This window comes from Rhinopithecus roxellana, chromosome 22 (assembly GCF_007565055.1).
Source record: "Rhinopithecus roxellana isolate Shanxi Qingling chromosome 22, ASM756505v1, whole genome shotgun sequence".
NCBI classification, from domain to species: Eukaryota; Metazoa; Chordata; class Mammalia; order Primates; family Cercopithecidae; genus Rhinopithecus; species Rhinopithecus roxellana.
The window spans coordinates 5255176-5269536 of NC_044570.1; the positions used below are offsets into that span (position 1 = coordinate 5255176).

The 14361-nt window shown below is 33.3% G+C and overlaps 1 protein-coding gene across 3 annotated transcripts in view; it reads right to left on the reverse strand.

Moving 5' to 3' along the window:
• The window catches only part of LOC104655798 (deleted in azoospermia protein 1-like), a 61224-nt gene that overhangs the window by 26780 nt on the left and 20083 nt on the right, over window positions 1–14361 (reverse strand). The window contains exons 11-17 of one of the 3 annotated variants that reach the window (XM_030926259.1): window positions 6838–6984; window positions 6177–6268; window positions 5568–5619; window positions 5064–5127; window positions 4837–4976; window positions 3386–3457; window positions 975–1046 (exon numbers count right to left, since the gene is read on the reverse strand). In XM_030926259.1, the coding sequence (XP_030782119.1) occupies window positions 975–1046; window positions 3386–3457; window positions 4837–4976; window positions 5064–5127; window positions 5568–5619; window positions 6177–6268; window positions 6838–6984 (639 nt within the window). Of the gene's footprint in view, window positions 1–974; window positions 1047–3385; window positions 3458–4836; window positions 4977–5063; window positions 5128–5567; window positions 5620–6176; window positions 6269–6837; window positions 6985–14361 lie in introns of those variants that run through there. The other 2 variants (XM_030926261.1, XM_030926260.1) reach the window with 2 other exon arrangements.

Below are 14361 nucleotides of genomic sequence, written 5' to 3' on the forward strand. Positions count from 1 at the left end.
CACTCCTGCTCCCTTTGGAGCTTACAATTGGGTTAACAAGAAAGTAAAAATAAATAAATAAATAAATAAAACATTAATATAAGAACCATTTAAAAATATTTATAGGCATATATGAGTTGGAAAAAAGATCAAGAATGAACAGGAAGCATATGTTTGGCTATTTCCCTTAACCTGAATGACAACATAACACCGTTGTGCCCCAACAGGCCACTACGATGGCATCTCAAAAAAAAAAAAAAAAAAAAAAAAGGAAACCAAAACTATTAAAATATTCCTAGACATTTTCAAAAAGACATGACAAACACAATATTGAAGTACTTATCCTGCTGTGTCCTTTTCTATTATAATAAAAGTAACAGAATGGAAAACGTAAGTATTTGATGTTTCTGGTCTCTGACGTTATCATTATTTTATACATAAAACTTCATCTTTTTCCAAATTTTCTGGAGTTGACATTGTGGAATTCTCAAAGACACTAGCTCTTACAGTTTATTACCATACATATAATTATGGGTCTTAAATACAGTCCTGTCTACAAAAATATATCCAGAGAACTACTATCATGTAAAGTCAGCTAAAATAAAAATATAATTGGAATTCTGTACTCTAAAAACTGAGTAATAATTTGATTTCACTCTATCTCCCTAAAAAATTTATGAAAATCAGTGTGGATGTTTCTTTCAGCTATTTGACAGCAAAGATGAAAACTACATCCTGAAATACAGAAGGGGACACTAAATCTCAGAAAACTGTTCTACAGAAATGTTATTGCTAAGTATATTGCTGTCAAAATATTACTCCATTACTTCTAAATACTACAGAGCTCTTCATTCTAGACTAATTCTAAGTATTTTCTTAAATTTTAGGTACACTTCACTAATTTAAAATGACCAACTATTCGGGCAATTTGTATAAACAAGTTAAAGGCCTTGATAATATGTGAATGCAAATCATTTTACTCATTCTTACATTACCTGATAATTATGTACAGGCAACTGATATCCAGTAGTGACCTGAACTGGTAAATTTGGATAAATAGGCAATGCCTAAAAATAAAGGATACAGAAAAGAAGAAAATGGTAAACCATTTTTTAAAATTAGAAATATCATTCGCAATATAACAGAAATATAAAAACTCTTAAATATTGTTTTTCTATATAAAACTGCAGATTTCTAAATGACTGACTGACTTTATGAAGAAAGAATTATTCTCTGTCAAGTGCTACATTTTGGGTGTGAAGAGGGAACAAATGACAAAAGAATTGACTATTTCACCAAGCAAATTTTACCTTACTTATATTGTGTACTTAGGCCCACCCAGAAGTTATGTCTTACACTGGTGATAAGGCTGCATTAAGACACAGTTCAATGTAAGTTAAATTAATACATTTGCTATTTCCCTGTAGAAATACTTCTAGACTGATCTGTATTTGACAATAAGGTAATATGGTAGTTTTACAGATGTTACAGATTTTTCTGTACTTCACAGTGAAAAAAATAATACAGTACATAATCCACAACTGGAAAAGAGACATTACAATGACTGTTATGTTTCAACAAATACTTATTGTTTGAAAACATATAGATAGCAGCATGCATGAATACCCCCAGATTCAAGTAATGGCTCACAGTAAATGCTAATTAACAAGTCGGGCTTTTTTCTAGCCATTCCCCAGAGAAGGAAAAAAAGAAGACAGGTATACCTTACATGTTTCAAGTACATGGAAAATGTCAACAAATGAGAGGCACTGAAGAACTATTTCACTACTATTTTGTTACTTTACTTTATTTTCTATCCAAGAAAAATGTGTCTTTTAAACTAACACATAAATAGAACGAATGAAGAAAATAAACGTTACTTATCACCAATAAGTGATACAGTATGTCAAATCCTACTTTAAACATCAAAGCAACCAGCATCAGAGAAATTACATGCCAGAAACTCACAAGATTTATAGGTAGAGTAAAACAGATCAGAAATCTACCCATTTCAGAACCAGAATATATCCAGAAGTCATCAATTTATATGAGGAGGCAACTGGAAATCATTTCAAATGAAGAATAGTTAGATAAATTGCTAAACTCAGAGAAGAATAAAGTAGGCAGACACATAAGGAGAGCTGCTTTCAAATATTTTAGGAACTAGTTAAATGGTGGAAAGCAGTTCAGGGGTTATAGAGGTAATACTCTTTTTAATCCTATTCTTATTTAAGAGAAATTAAGAGAAAAACATTTCTGTTTCTCTTTGTCAAATTTTTTACGGTTGGTAAATCCAGATGAAGAGCCTAATCAGATACATGTTATTCTAAAGCAAAATTAATACTACCTTTCTTAGATAAAGCCACATTAGGATGATCTTTCTCAGATTAAATAGTGTATCAACTGAACACTTATCATTATGTGGATAAGCAATTGCTTAAGCATACAAAAACCTGAGAGACAATAAGGCACTGTTGCTCCCATGGGAGATTATAATTGGCTTAAAAAGAAAGTAAAAAAACGTAACACAGTAATATAAAGAACCTTCTAATTTTTTTATAGGCATATATGACATGTAAAAATCAAGAAAGAAGAGGGAGTATATGCTTCCCTAATTTGCTTTACCAGCGGTACAACATAACTCCTTTACTTCCCAAAAGGCCAGTGTAGTGGAATCTTAACCAAAAAAAAAAAAAAAAAAGTAACCAAAATTACTCAAATATTTCTATGTATTTTCAAAAACATGAGATACATAATACTGAAGTATTTATCATGATGGCTCCTTTGTTATAATAAAATAAACAGAATAGAAAAAAGACGTACTTTAGGTTTCTATTCCCTGAAGTACTTGTTGTTACTTCTATACATATAACCTCGTTTTTTTTCAGAATTTTCTGGAGATGGCATTGTGGAACTCTCAGAGTTCCTTGAATTTATTACCAAAGATATGATTATGAGTCACAGATACAGTCACATAGTTGAAAAAGACCCAGAGAACTACTACCATGAAGTAGGCAAACTAAAATAAAATTATAATTGGAATTCTGTGCTACAAGAATTAGCTAGTAATTTTATTTTACTCTATCTCCCTTAAAAACTGGAGAAAGTCAGGATGAGTATTTCAGCTCTTTGACAGCAAAGATAAAAAATACATGCTGGAACAAAGGGAACACCAAATCTCAGAAAACTATTCAACAGAAAAGGTACTGCTAACTATATTGCTGTAAAAATATTATTTCATCGCTTGTAAGTAATACAGAGGTCTTCATTACACTACTTTGTGTTTTTTTAAATTTTAGCTATGTTTCACTAGTTTAAAATGAAAATTATTCAGGCAATTTGTATAAACAGGTTGAAGGCCTCAATAGTGCCTGAAAGTAAATCATGTGACTCCCCAGGCAATTACCTGATAATTATATACAGCCAACTGATTCCCAGTGATGACTGCACCTGGTGAATTTGGGTAAGTAGGATATGCCTGAAAATAAAGTTTACAGAAATAATGGATTAACATGGTAAAACTTTTTTTTTTTAAAATTAGAAAGAATTATCATTCCCAATATAAAAAATATGAAAAACTTTAAAATATTATTTTTCTATACACAGCAATGCAGAATTCTAAATGAAGGACTGACTTTATGAAGAAAGAATTATTCTCTATCAAGTGCTACCACTTAGGTGGTGAGGGGGAACAGACAAATGACAAAAGAAGTGATTATTTCACCAGGCAAAGTTTACCTTATTTATACTGTGTACTTATGCTCACCCAGAAGTTATTTCTTACACTGCTGATAAAGCTCTATTAAGATAGATTTCAACCTAAATTAAATTAATACCTTTACTATTTATTTGGCAAAATATTTTGACTGATTTGTATTACGTAATATTATAGGGTAATATTGTAGTTCTTCTACAGATGTTATGGCTATCTCTGTACTTCATTTCCAAAAATTAAGAGCAGTATATAATCCACAACTGGAAAAGAGACAGTATAAAGTCTTCAATGTTTCAATAAATACTTACTAATTGAAAACATACAATGAGTAGCATGCACGAATACACCCAGATTCAGTAATGGTTCACAATAAATGTCAGAAACTAGTAGACCTTTTTTTTCCAGCCATTGTTCAGCAAAGGAAAAAGAAGAGGTATAACTCACACGTTTAACGTACATGGAGAATAAGAAACTGAAGAACTATTTCACCATTATTTGGTTATCTTATTTTCCATCAAAGAAAATGTCTTTTAACTAAGACATGAAAAAAATGGACTAAGAAGAAAATAAACATTATTAATCACCAAAAAGTGATGAGCATGTCAAATCCTACTGTAAATATCAAAGCAACCAGCATCAGAGACATTACATGCCAGAAACTCATAGGATTTACAGATAGACTAAAACAGATCAGAAATCTACCCCATTTCAGAACCAGAATATATCCAGAAGTCACCAATTTATATGAGGAAGCATCTGGAAATCACTGCAAGTAAACAGTAGCTAGATTAACTGCTAAGCTTAGAGAAAAACAAACTAGGCAGACAAGTAAAGAGAGCTGTTTCCAGATACTTTAGGAAAAAGCTATATGGGGTGAAAACGGAAGACACAGGAAGAGATGTGTTCATGTGTCTGCAGAGGTCATTTCTAAGAGAAAGACTTACAAAGTATATTGAAGATTTTTAGCTCATATAACAAACACTAAGAGTAAGAAATTTTTAACAACAGTAGTAAATTTCCCATCACTCAAAGTATTCAAACAGGGATTCTATTGCCACTTACTGGGGAAAGTACAGATACAATTCCACAGAGGGTACGATGACTACGATAAACAAGAGAACAAGAACATAAGCACTTCTTACCTGAACGTACTGAGTTACAGGATTCACTGCTATTGGGGGCGGAAGGTAATTTTCAGCATTTGGATTACTGCAGACATTTTGAAACTGTGGTGGAGGAGAAGGATTAAATACCAAAGGACGTGGCTGCACATGACAAGCACCTTATAAAAAGCAAGAATAAAAAGCCCAGTTTTAGTTATTTGAAAAGCTACACGTGTCAAAAAATAACAATTTCTTTTCCTACTCACATAATTTTTGTTTCCTGATTGCAGGGCCCAGCTTCAGCTTTTTACCATGGAAATGCATCTGTGACTGAAAATAAAACAGTAACAAAATGAGAATCAATTTTCAAGTCTTGACTTCCAAGACCTGGGTAAATACCTAAAGCCTTCTCAAGTTCCTATTATCAGAGAAGATCAGTGACAACTACACACCAAATTAAAATTGGTCACCCTGAAGCTACCTTACTTACCCTTACTACTCTAATCAGTATCAAGAGGCATCAAGTGAACGTGGATCAGAAACTTTTCATCACCCTATCTCCAACCCTTCCTGTCTGCAGTTCATGAACCTAGGTGACCAGTCAAAAGTAAACAGGATCTAACAAGTTATGCGAGGTTACTCTAAGTTTCGGTTTTGAACAGAAAGAGTATCGTATCTTTCTCCAAATTTTACATAACACTGACTATATCACTAAGTCTAAATGTCATATCAATAAAATAAATAAGAGATTTTTCTATTAGATTACTCACTTCTAGTATCTTCTGGACATCCACGTCATTAAAAAAGGAAACAAATCCATAGCTATAAAGGCAGAGAATAGGTGAAGTATAAAATAACCAGTATACAGTACATGGTCAAGAACTTCTACTATTCTATATACAGAAGGGATCATAACAAAAGATGAGTAACATATCATGATAAGTATTTGTTAACACGTACATGATAGATCCTCTACAAATACTACCTTTTCTTAAGCGGAACTATGTCAAAGTGTGCTAAGGTTAGGGCAGTGTGAAAACTTTATTGATTAACAAAAAATTCATTATCTGTGAACCTGAATTTCACTTACTATCTAAGACAAGGTGGTTAAAATTTAATATACTGTGCAGCGTATGAAGAAAACAATTATCTGAGAAAACTGATTAATTCATTTGTATGAAATAAAAATTGGGGACATTTAAAAACAAATACTAGAAAAATGAGGAAATAAAAGAGCTGGCAATAACGTTATCCCCTACATGAGAGAAATTAACAACGCAAAAAATTTCATTTACACAAGTGTCGGAATATCAATTTTTAAGTCTTCTCTGATACCTATAGGTGACTAGAGTTCAGATATTTTTGATAAAATTACTCACCCTTTGGACGCACCAGTTCGAGCCATGATTACCTTTACTTCTTTCACTGAACCATATCTACCAAAGTAGCTTCTAATCTCAGTTTCATCCATCTATGGAAAAGAATTGAAATTCAAGAGTAAGAAGAGCATTCAAAAATTTCTACTTCACCACAACTTTACTACCATAAGGTGAAAATTTCTCCTCACATTTATCCCCAAATGATGAGTGGTTCTTTGTCAAACATATTTTTAGGGCCTGGCACAGTGGCTAAGCCTGTAATCTCAGCACTTTGGGAGGCCGAGATGGGTGGATCACGAAGTCAGGAGATCGAGACCAACCTGGCTAACCTGGTGAAACTCCATCTCTATTAAAAAATACAAAAAACTAGCTGGGCAAGGTGGCGGGCACCTGTAGTGCCAGCTACTCCGGAGGCTGAGGCAGGAGAATGGCGTAAACCCGGGAGGCGGAGCTTGTAGTGAACTGAGATCCAGCCACTGAATTCCAGCCTGGGCGACAGAGCGAAACTCTGTCTCAAAAATCTTTTTAGTATCTATGGGTCAAACATAAAACCAATTCTAAACCTCCATGAAATACAAAAAAAAAATTACATCAGTAACAGGGCCCAAATCCCATTGTTCATAATGCATTTTAAGATAAAAATGAAATACGAATACAATACCCTATTATCAATTCCACCAACAAAAACAGTGTTTGGCATGATTTTGCCTTCTGGTAAAACATGGCCTTGGCTAGCTGCAGCTGATGCAGACTGGGTGCTGGCCTCTCTGGAGATGGTTGAGTTTGGAGCCTCAGGATTTGCAGCAGACTGTAATTTAGAAAGTAGACATCATAATTACATATATGGGCAAAACCCAAACATGATGTGAAATACAATTTTTGTATTTTAAGTATAAAATATTTTATATAAATTATTTTCATTGTAAATTAGTCACTAGTGCCGTTTAGTTCAGGCTCAGGATTTAAACTAACCAGAGTACATCAGCATGGAATTTTAACCAAAGCATACAGCACTTTCTTAAACCCAGTGCCATTCATCACCGAGTCTTGTACAATATTGTGGAAGAATACTCATTTAGTATTTGTGAAAATACAATGTGAATTAGTTAAACTAGGAAGTTCAGATTTTTAAAAATTAGTTACTAAAATCATCCTGTTCTATAAAAATAAACTACACTCTACTGAGTAGACTAAGATTAAATCTGAAAACAAAAAAGCCACACCAAAAAGAAAGTAAGTCTTAAAGTTTTAAACCAATTTGTCTTGCTTTGCCTTTTTCACCAAAATTAACATGAGTTTTTATAATGTTAACACTCCCTGTATTCGTATGCCTGCTTTACTTTGGAAATGGATCATGGAAACATTACTTGCTCAGATGTCACAGCTCCTTCTAAAAAAAGGGTTATAATCCTCTTCCCTAATGCCCGGGTGTTCAAAGCACCTTTGAAATCACATTTTTCTTCCTAACACCAAATCGGTACGATGATAATTCTAATTTTCACAATGGGCTGACAGATATAAATGATACCATCTTCAGTTTCAGTTAAAAAAACCACATACATATAACTCATTAATTTTCTAGGTTCTGATCAGAACTGTCTTTATACTTTCCACAGTAGACTCTAAGGTTAATGAAAAATTTTCTGAAGTAGTATTCATAAGTACTATCCATGTTGGAGAAACAATATAGCATAGTGAAACAAAAATTAATTTAGCCAGGAAAGCTAAGTTTATATCCCTTACAGGAAAGTGGTTATAAGAGGCTGACTTGCCAGCTGTGTATCTCTGGGAAAACCGCTTTGAGAATGAAATGAGATAACTTCTGTAAATTCATTTCGTACGTATATAGTGGTAAAAGCGGTATGTTAGTGTAAGTTAGTGTCTTGTTATTTGAATTAATATTTTCAGCAGATGTTTTCTCAAGTTTCTTTTCAGGCTTTACTATTATAGCTGACTTATTTTGAAGAAATTTTAATTAAGAACTAATTGAAACATCAGGAAATTGTAACACATCATTAATTTAAAAATCATTGGTGAAGTGCCTGTTGACTATAAAAGGTAACTACAAAAGGCTGTAAAAGAGTAAGTTATTACACATATACCTGTTTGAAAGAAAACAAAAGAAACTGTGTATCCTTTTGAAAAGCACAGTGATGTTACAGAAGTTAATAAGTAAGAGTTCCTGCTTTGTTAATTAGATGCTAGAAGTTACTAATTCTACACAGCTTTACTAGAGATGAAATCTAAATTGTCAAATCAACAAATGCCAAGTTTACTGCTTTTCTCTATTCTTTTGTGCTTGTCCTTGCTATTTTGGGTTTGTAACTAATTCCTAATTCTTTCCTTTAACAGGGCTAGCTCATGACAATGATGTGGAAGAAAAATTTTAAAAATGATTTCTAAAGTTCTAAAAATGTCTTACCATATCATTTTTCTAAAGGATATTAAACTGTATTATCCTGATTAGAACCTGATTGGAACCTGATTAGATTTCCCTTCCCTACAGACAATTTACCAACCCTTTCTCAGTTCATTCAGAAATCCCAAACAGAATAAAAAAAGAAAAAAGAAAAAAGAAAGAAATTCTGAAGTTCTTGTAGTTTCTTTTTCTCCTTTTCATTTCCCCCTTGCTTTGTGGATGAACTCTGGATATGTTTGCCTTTGATAAACAAGCTATATTACAGCATTGTCTCTGCACCACAGTGTTTGGACGTATTTTGAGAAGTGAAACGTGGCAGAAAACTGTGTCAGATTATGAGAGGATTTGGAAATGTACTGATTCTCAACTGGGGAAGAATTTTGAGCCCCAGGGGCAATTAGCGATGTTTAGAGATTGGTTGTCACAACTGAGATCTATTCCTGGAATCTGTTGGCCTGAAGGGCCAGGAATACTACTACTGCACATCCTATAATGTAAAAACAGCCTCCCACAATAAGGAATTATTTGGTCCAAAATTTGAAAAGGGTGTCGTTAAGAGACCTTGTGACAGTGCCACAAGAACTGAAGAGGAAAATTGTTGTTTGGGAAGGACCTGATTTCCACTGCTTAGTAAAGTAAATCTTTTCATGACCTCAGTTTCAATTTCCTTGTTTGAAAATGAATGGTTGGAAAAGATCCAGGGTCTCTTCTGATTCTCATACTCTACACAATTGTAAAATGGATACTGGAAACAACAGTAGTTTGGTAAAGAGCAAAAAAGCATTTGATATTATAAGAAATTTGACTTTAGCTTGGATCTTGCAAACTAGCTGCCTGCTTAACTGGAATCCTACATACAAAATTCACCGAATCACTTTAAAAGCGCCATTAACATTTTAAATTAAGGAAGTCACCATCATGTCCTAGTACTCAGCCAGCAGCCTGCACTCAAACATAGCAAAAAATCAATGTACTTCAATTTTTGCAATGGACTTCATTTTTACTATGGTTTTATTGGCAGTAATTGTTCAATTTCTACTGTGTACGTATTTATACATACTTATATAATTTACAATAAAAAATCTACAATCAATAGACTACCTTTGGGTAGTTTTAAACTATGACCAACAATATAAATGAATTCTTAGGATAAACAAAAGTTTCATTTTAAAGACAGTGCTATCGCAACCGTCAACAGCATTCTGAAAACAAACTGCATTAAATAGATAATTTTCTTAATCATATCTTCAAGCGAGTTGACAAATTTTGAAATGAGAAATGTTGGAGTAGTAAACAGGCATGAGCTTCAAGACTATCATATACACAACTCTCATTGCTACTTAGAGCAAATATATTCCTTGTTATATGTGGACAACCAAGTGACAAAGACGGCTAAAAGCTGGAAAAAAAATCATCATTATTTAAACTCCTAGGATGTCAGCTCCTTTGCCAGTATTACATAATTCAATTACTATGTGAACATGGAAGCAAACTGATATTTAGATAAACTGACCAGGAAAAAGTCTATCATTAGTAGTCATCAAAGTTACACTCACAGCAACAGGAAGAGGAGCAAATAAAGAGAATGGAGAATGCTAAAGTTAAGAAAACATGACGTGAAAATCAGAATCACTACTTTCAGTAAATCCAAAAGCAGACACTCAGGGAGCGGGGGTGTGGAGGATTAAATTCAAGCAGTGAACAATCCTGGCAAAACTAAGCAAGAAAAAGCAAGAAAGCAAAAGTATATATGAGACCTGCAAAATGGGTTGCGGCCACAGATAATAAAAGAATACTGTGCACAAACTCTGTATTCAAAGAGGAAAAAAGTATTTCTCAACACATTTTACAAAGCTAAAAGCATATAAGTAACAAAGCCTCATCCAGATGATCCATCCCTGTCCTCAACACAAATGCAAAATTCCAGCAGCACATAAAGAGTTAAAGTTTATATTGGGAACGCAAGAATACTCCATTCGCAGGATACGTTACTTTAATTCATCACTGAATATCATCTGATAAGATACAGCATTCATTTTTAAATTTTTTAAAAACTCAACTGAAACAGAAATAGAGGAATCTTATTTTCTATCAATCTAATTCTACCCTGTCATCAAACTTGCAAGTGAAATAGTTGAGTCAACTCAACTGAAATTAGGAATAAGATAAAGGTTACCTTCTTACTACTACTATATATTTGTTCCCCTATGTATGACAAAAGTGAATACTAATACAAAGCTTTTATCAATCCATAAAAATAAAATTAAGAAGGTAATTTAAAAAGCTAACAATCAATGGTCAACTTCACTGATGATTTAAAAGAGTGCATATCAACATAATGTAATATTTTCCAGCTATTAGGCTGACAATTTAATAAATCCTAATAACTTTCACTGGAACGCGTGTGGAAAAGACAGTACTCTAAACACCATCAGTGAGAAAATACTACTACATGATTTACTAAGAGTTCCACGGAAAAAGGTGTATTATAATTTGACAGGCGAGGATACTCACCAGTACAGTAACGAGGAGAATTCGTTATAAAATTGTTATAAAAGGGGCAAAGTGCTTTCACCTAGCAATTCTACTCATAGCCATTAATCTCAAGTAATTAATAGGACAAGGGTTGCAAGATATTTACACAAAGATATTCATAGCATTTGTTATGTTTTTTATTTTGAGACTGAGTCTCCTTTTGTTGCCTAGGCTGGAGTGCAGTGGCAGGATCTTAGCTCATGGCAATCTGCTTCCCAGGATCAAGTGATTCTGCTGCCTCAGCCCCCTGGGTAGTTGGGATTACAAGTGTGCGCCACCACGCACCACCCCACTTGGCTAAGTATTGTAGCTTTTAGTAGACAAAGAAAACAAAAATCATTCAAATATTGCTTCACGTTTCACAAACACATGAGGTACACAGTATTTCTGAAGTATATACACTGGCTCCTTTCACTTTTTATTATAATAAAAGAAAACAGAACAGGAAAAAGAAGTACTTTAGGTTTCCAATCCCTAACGTTCTTGTTGTTACTTCTATATGAAAAACCTCACCTCTTACCCAATTTTCTGGGGTTGGTATTGTGGAAATCTCCAAGATATTTGTTATTTGAATTTATTACCATAGATATGATTATGGGTCATATATACAGTTATACCTATGAAAACAGACCCAGAGAACTACTGTCATGAAGCAGCCAGCTAAAATAAAAATGTAATTCAAATTCTGTGCTCAAAAATCTGGTGGTAATTTTATTTCACTCCATCTTTCTAAAAAATTGATAAAAGTCAGTCTGGATGTTTCGGCTATTTGACAGCAAAGATGAAAACAAAGTATGCTACAATATAGAAGGGCACACCAAGTCTCAAAAAAAAAAAACTGTTCTATAGTAAAGTTATTGCTAAGTACATTCCTGTCAAAATATTAGTCAACTGCTTCTAAATAATACAGAGGTCTTCATTCTAGATTAATTGAGTGGTTTCTTAAATTTTAGGTACCTTTCACTAGTTTAAAATAGCAAACTATTCAAGTAATTTGTATAAATAAAGGTCTCAATTATATCTGAAAGCAAATCATTTTACTCCCTCTTAACCTACCTGATAATTATATACAGGCAAATGATATCCGGTGATGACCTGAACTGCTGAATGTGGACAAGGAGGCTATGCCTAAAAATAAAAGTTTTCCAGTAGGAACGAATGCATACAGTAAAATAGTTTGTTAATTAGAAATACCATTCCCAAAATTAAAAAATATGAAAAACTTTAAAACATTGTTTTCTATATACAGCATTGCAGAATTCTAAATGAGTGACTGATTTTATGAAGAAAGAAAGATTCTGTGAATTGCTACCCTTTGGGTGGGGAAGGGGAACAGACAAATGACAAAAGAGACTATTTCACCAGACAAATTTTCCTTATTTATCATGTGTACTTTTATGCCCACCCAGAAGTTATTTCTTATGCTGGTGATGAGGCTCTATTTAAAACAGATTTCAATGTAAGTCAAATTAATATATGTGCTATCTCTTTGTTAAAATACTTCTAAGGAGTTTTGCATTTGACAATAATATAGGGTAATACGAAGTTCTCCTACAAATGTTATGATTTTTTCTGTACTTCACTTTGAAAAACTAAGTGCAGAATATACCTCAAAACTGGAAAAGAGACACTATAATGTCTTCTATCAGTAAGCATAAATGCTTACTGATTGAAAACGTATAGACAGCAGCACACATGAACACACCCAGATCAAGTTATGGTTCACAGCAAACGTTAGAAACACACTAAATGTTAGAAACAAGCAAGGTTTTTTACCTAGCCGTCGTTCCGAGAAAAAAAAAGAAGCAGAGGTATACCCTACATGTTTAAAGTACACGGAAAATGTCAACAAATGGAGAGACACTGAAGAACTATTTCACTACTATTTTGTTACTTCATTTTCCATTAAAGAAAGTGTCTTTTAAACTAAGACATAAATAAAAGAAACTAAAAAGAAAATAAACATTACTTATCACCAATAAGTGATAGAGTATGTGAAATCCTACTTTACATATCAAAGTGACCAGGATCAGAGAAATTAGAGGCTAGAAACTCACAGGATTTATAAATATAGTAAAACATATCAGAAATCTACCCATTCCACAACCAGAATATATCCAGAAGTCAGCAATCTATATGAGGAGGCATCTGGAAATCACTGCAAGAAAAGAACAGCTGGATGAACTGCTAACCTTAGAGAAGAATAAACTAGGCAGACACATGAAGACAGCTGCTTTCAAACATTTTCTGAACTAGTTCCTATGGGGGAAAGCAGCTCGGGTGTTTTAGAAATAATACATTTTTCTTCCTGTTCTTATTTAAGAGTAATTAACAGCAAAACATTTCTGTTTCTCTTCAACAAATTTCTTTTTTTTTTTTTTACGGATGGTAAAGCCAGAGACAGATTCCAGGAAGATACACGCTTATTTTAAGGCCTCATTAATACCACCTTTCATGGCTTATATAGTCTATTAGCAAGTAAGTGAACTCTTATCATTATGTGGAACAGCCATTGCTTAAGCATGCAAAATCCTGAGAGAGAAAAAGGCACTGATGCTCCCATAGAAGTTTATCATTGGATTAAAAAGAAAGTAACAAAACATACCACACTAATATAAAAAACAATTCAATATTTATAGGCATATGTGACATAGAAAAAAATCCAGAAAAAACAGGGAGTATATGTTTGGCACATTCACTTTACTGGAGGTATAGCATAACTCCTTTGCTCCCCAACAGGCCACTGTGGTGGCATCTTGAAAAAACAAAAATGAAACCAAAATTATTCATATATTGGTTTTCAATACCTACACATTTTCAAAAACACATGAGATGGACAATATTGAAGTACTTCTCATGATGGCTCTTTGGTTAACAAAAAAAAAAGATCAGAAAAAGAAGTACTTTAGGCTTCTCATGCCTGAAATTCTTGTTGTTACTTCTACATATAAAACCTCATCTCTTCCCTGATTTTCTGCAGATGGTATTGTGGAACTCTCAAAGATAGTAATTCTTTAATTTGTTACTGGAGAAATGATTGTGGGTCACAGATACAGTCATATCGTTGAAAAGAGACCCAGAGAACTACTATCATGAAGCAGCAGGCTAAAATAAAAATACAATCGGAGTTGTGTGCCAAGAACTGGGTAACGGTTTTAGTTCACTCCTTGTCTCTACAAAATTCATGCAAGTCAGTCTGGATGTTTCAGCTTTTGATAGCAAAGATAAAAA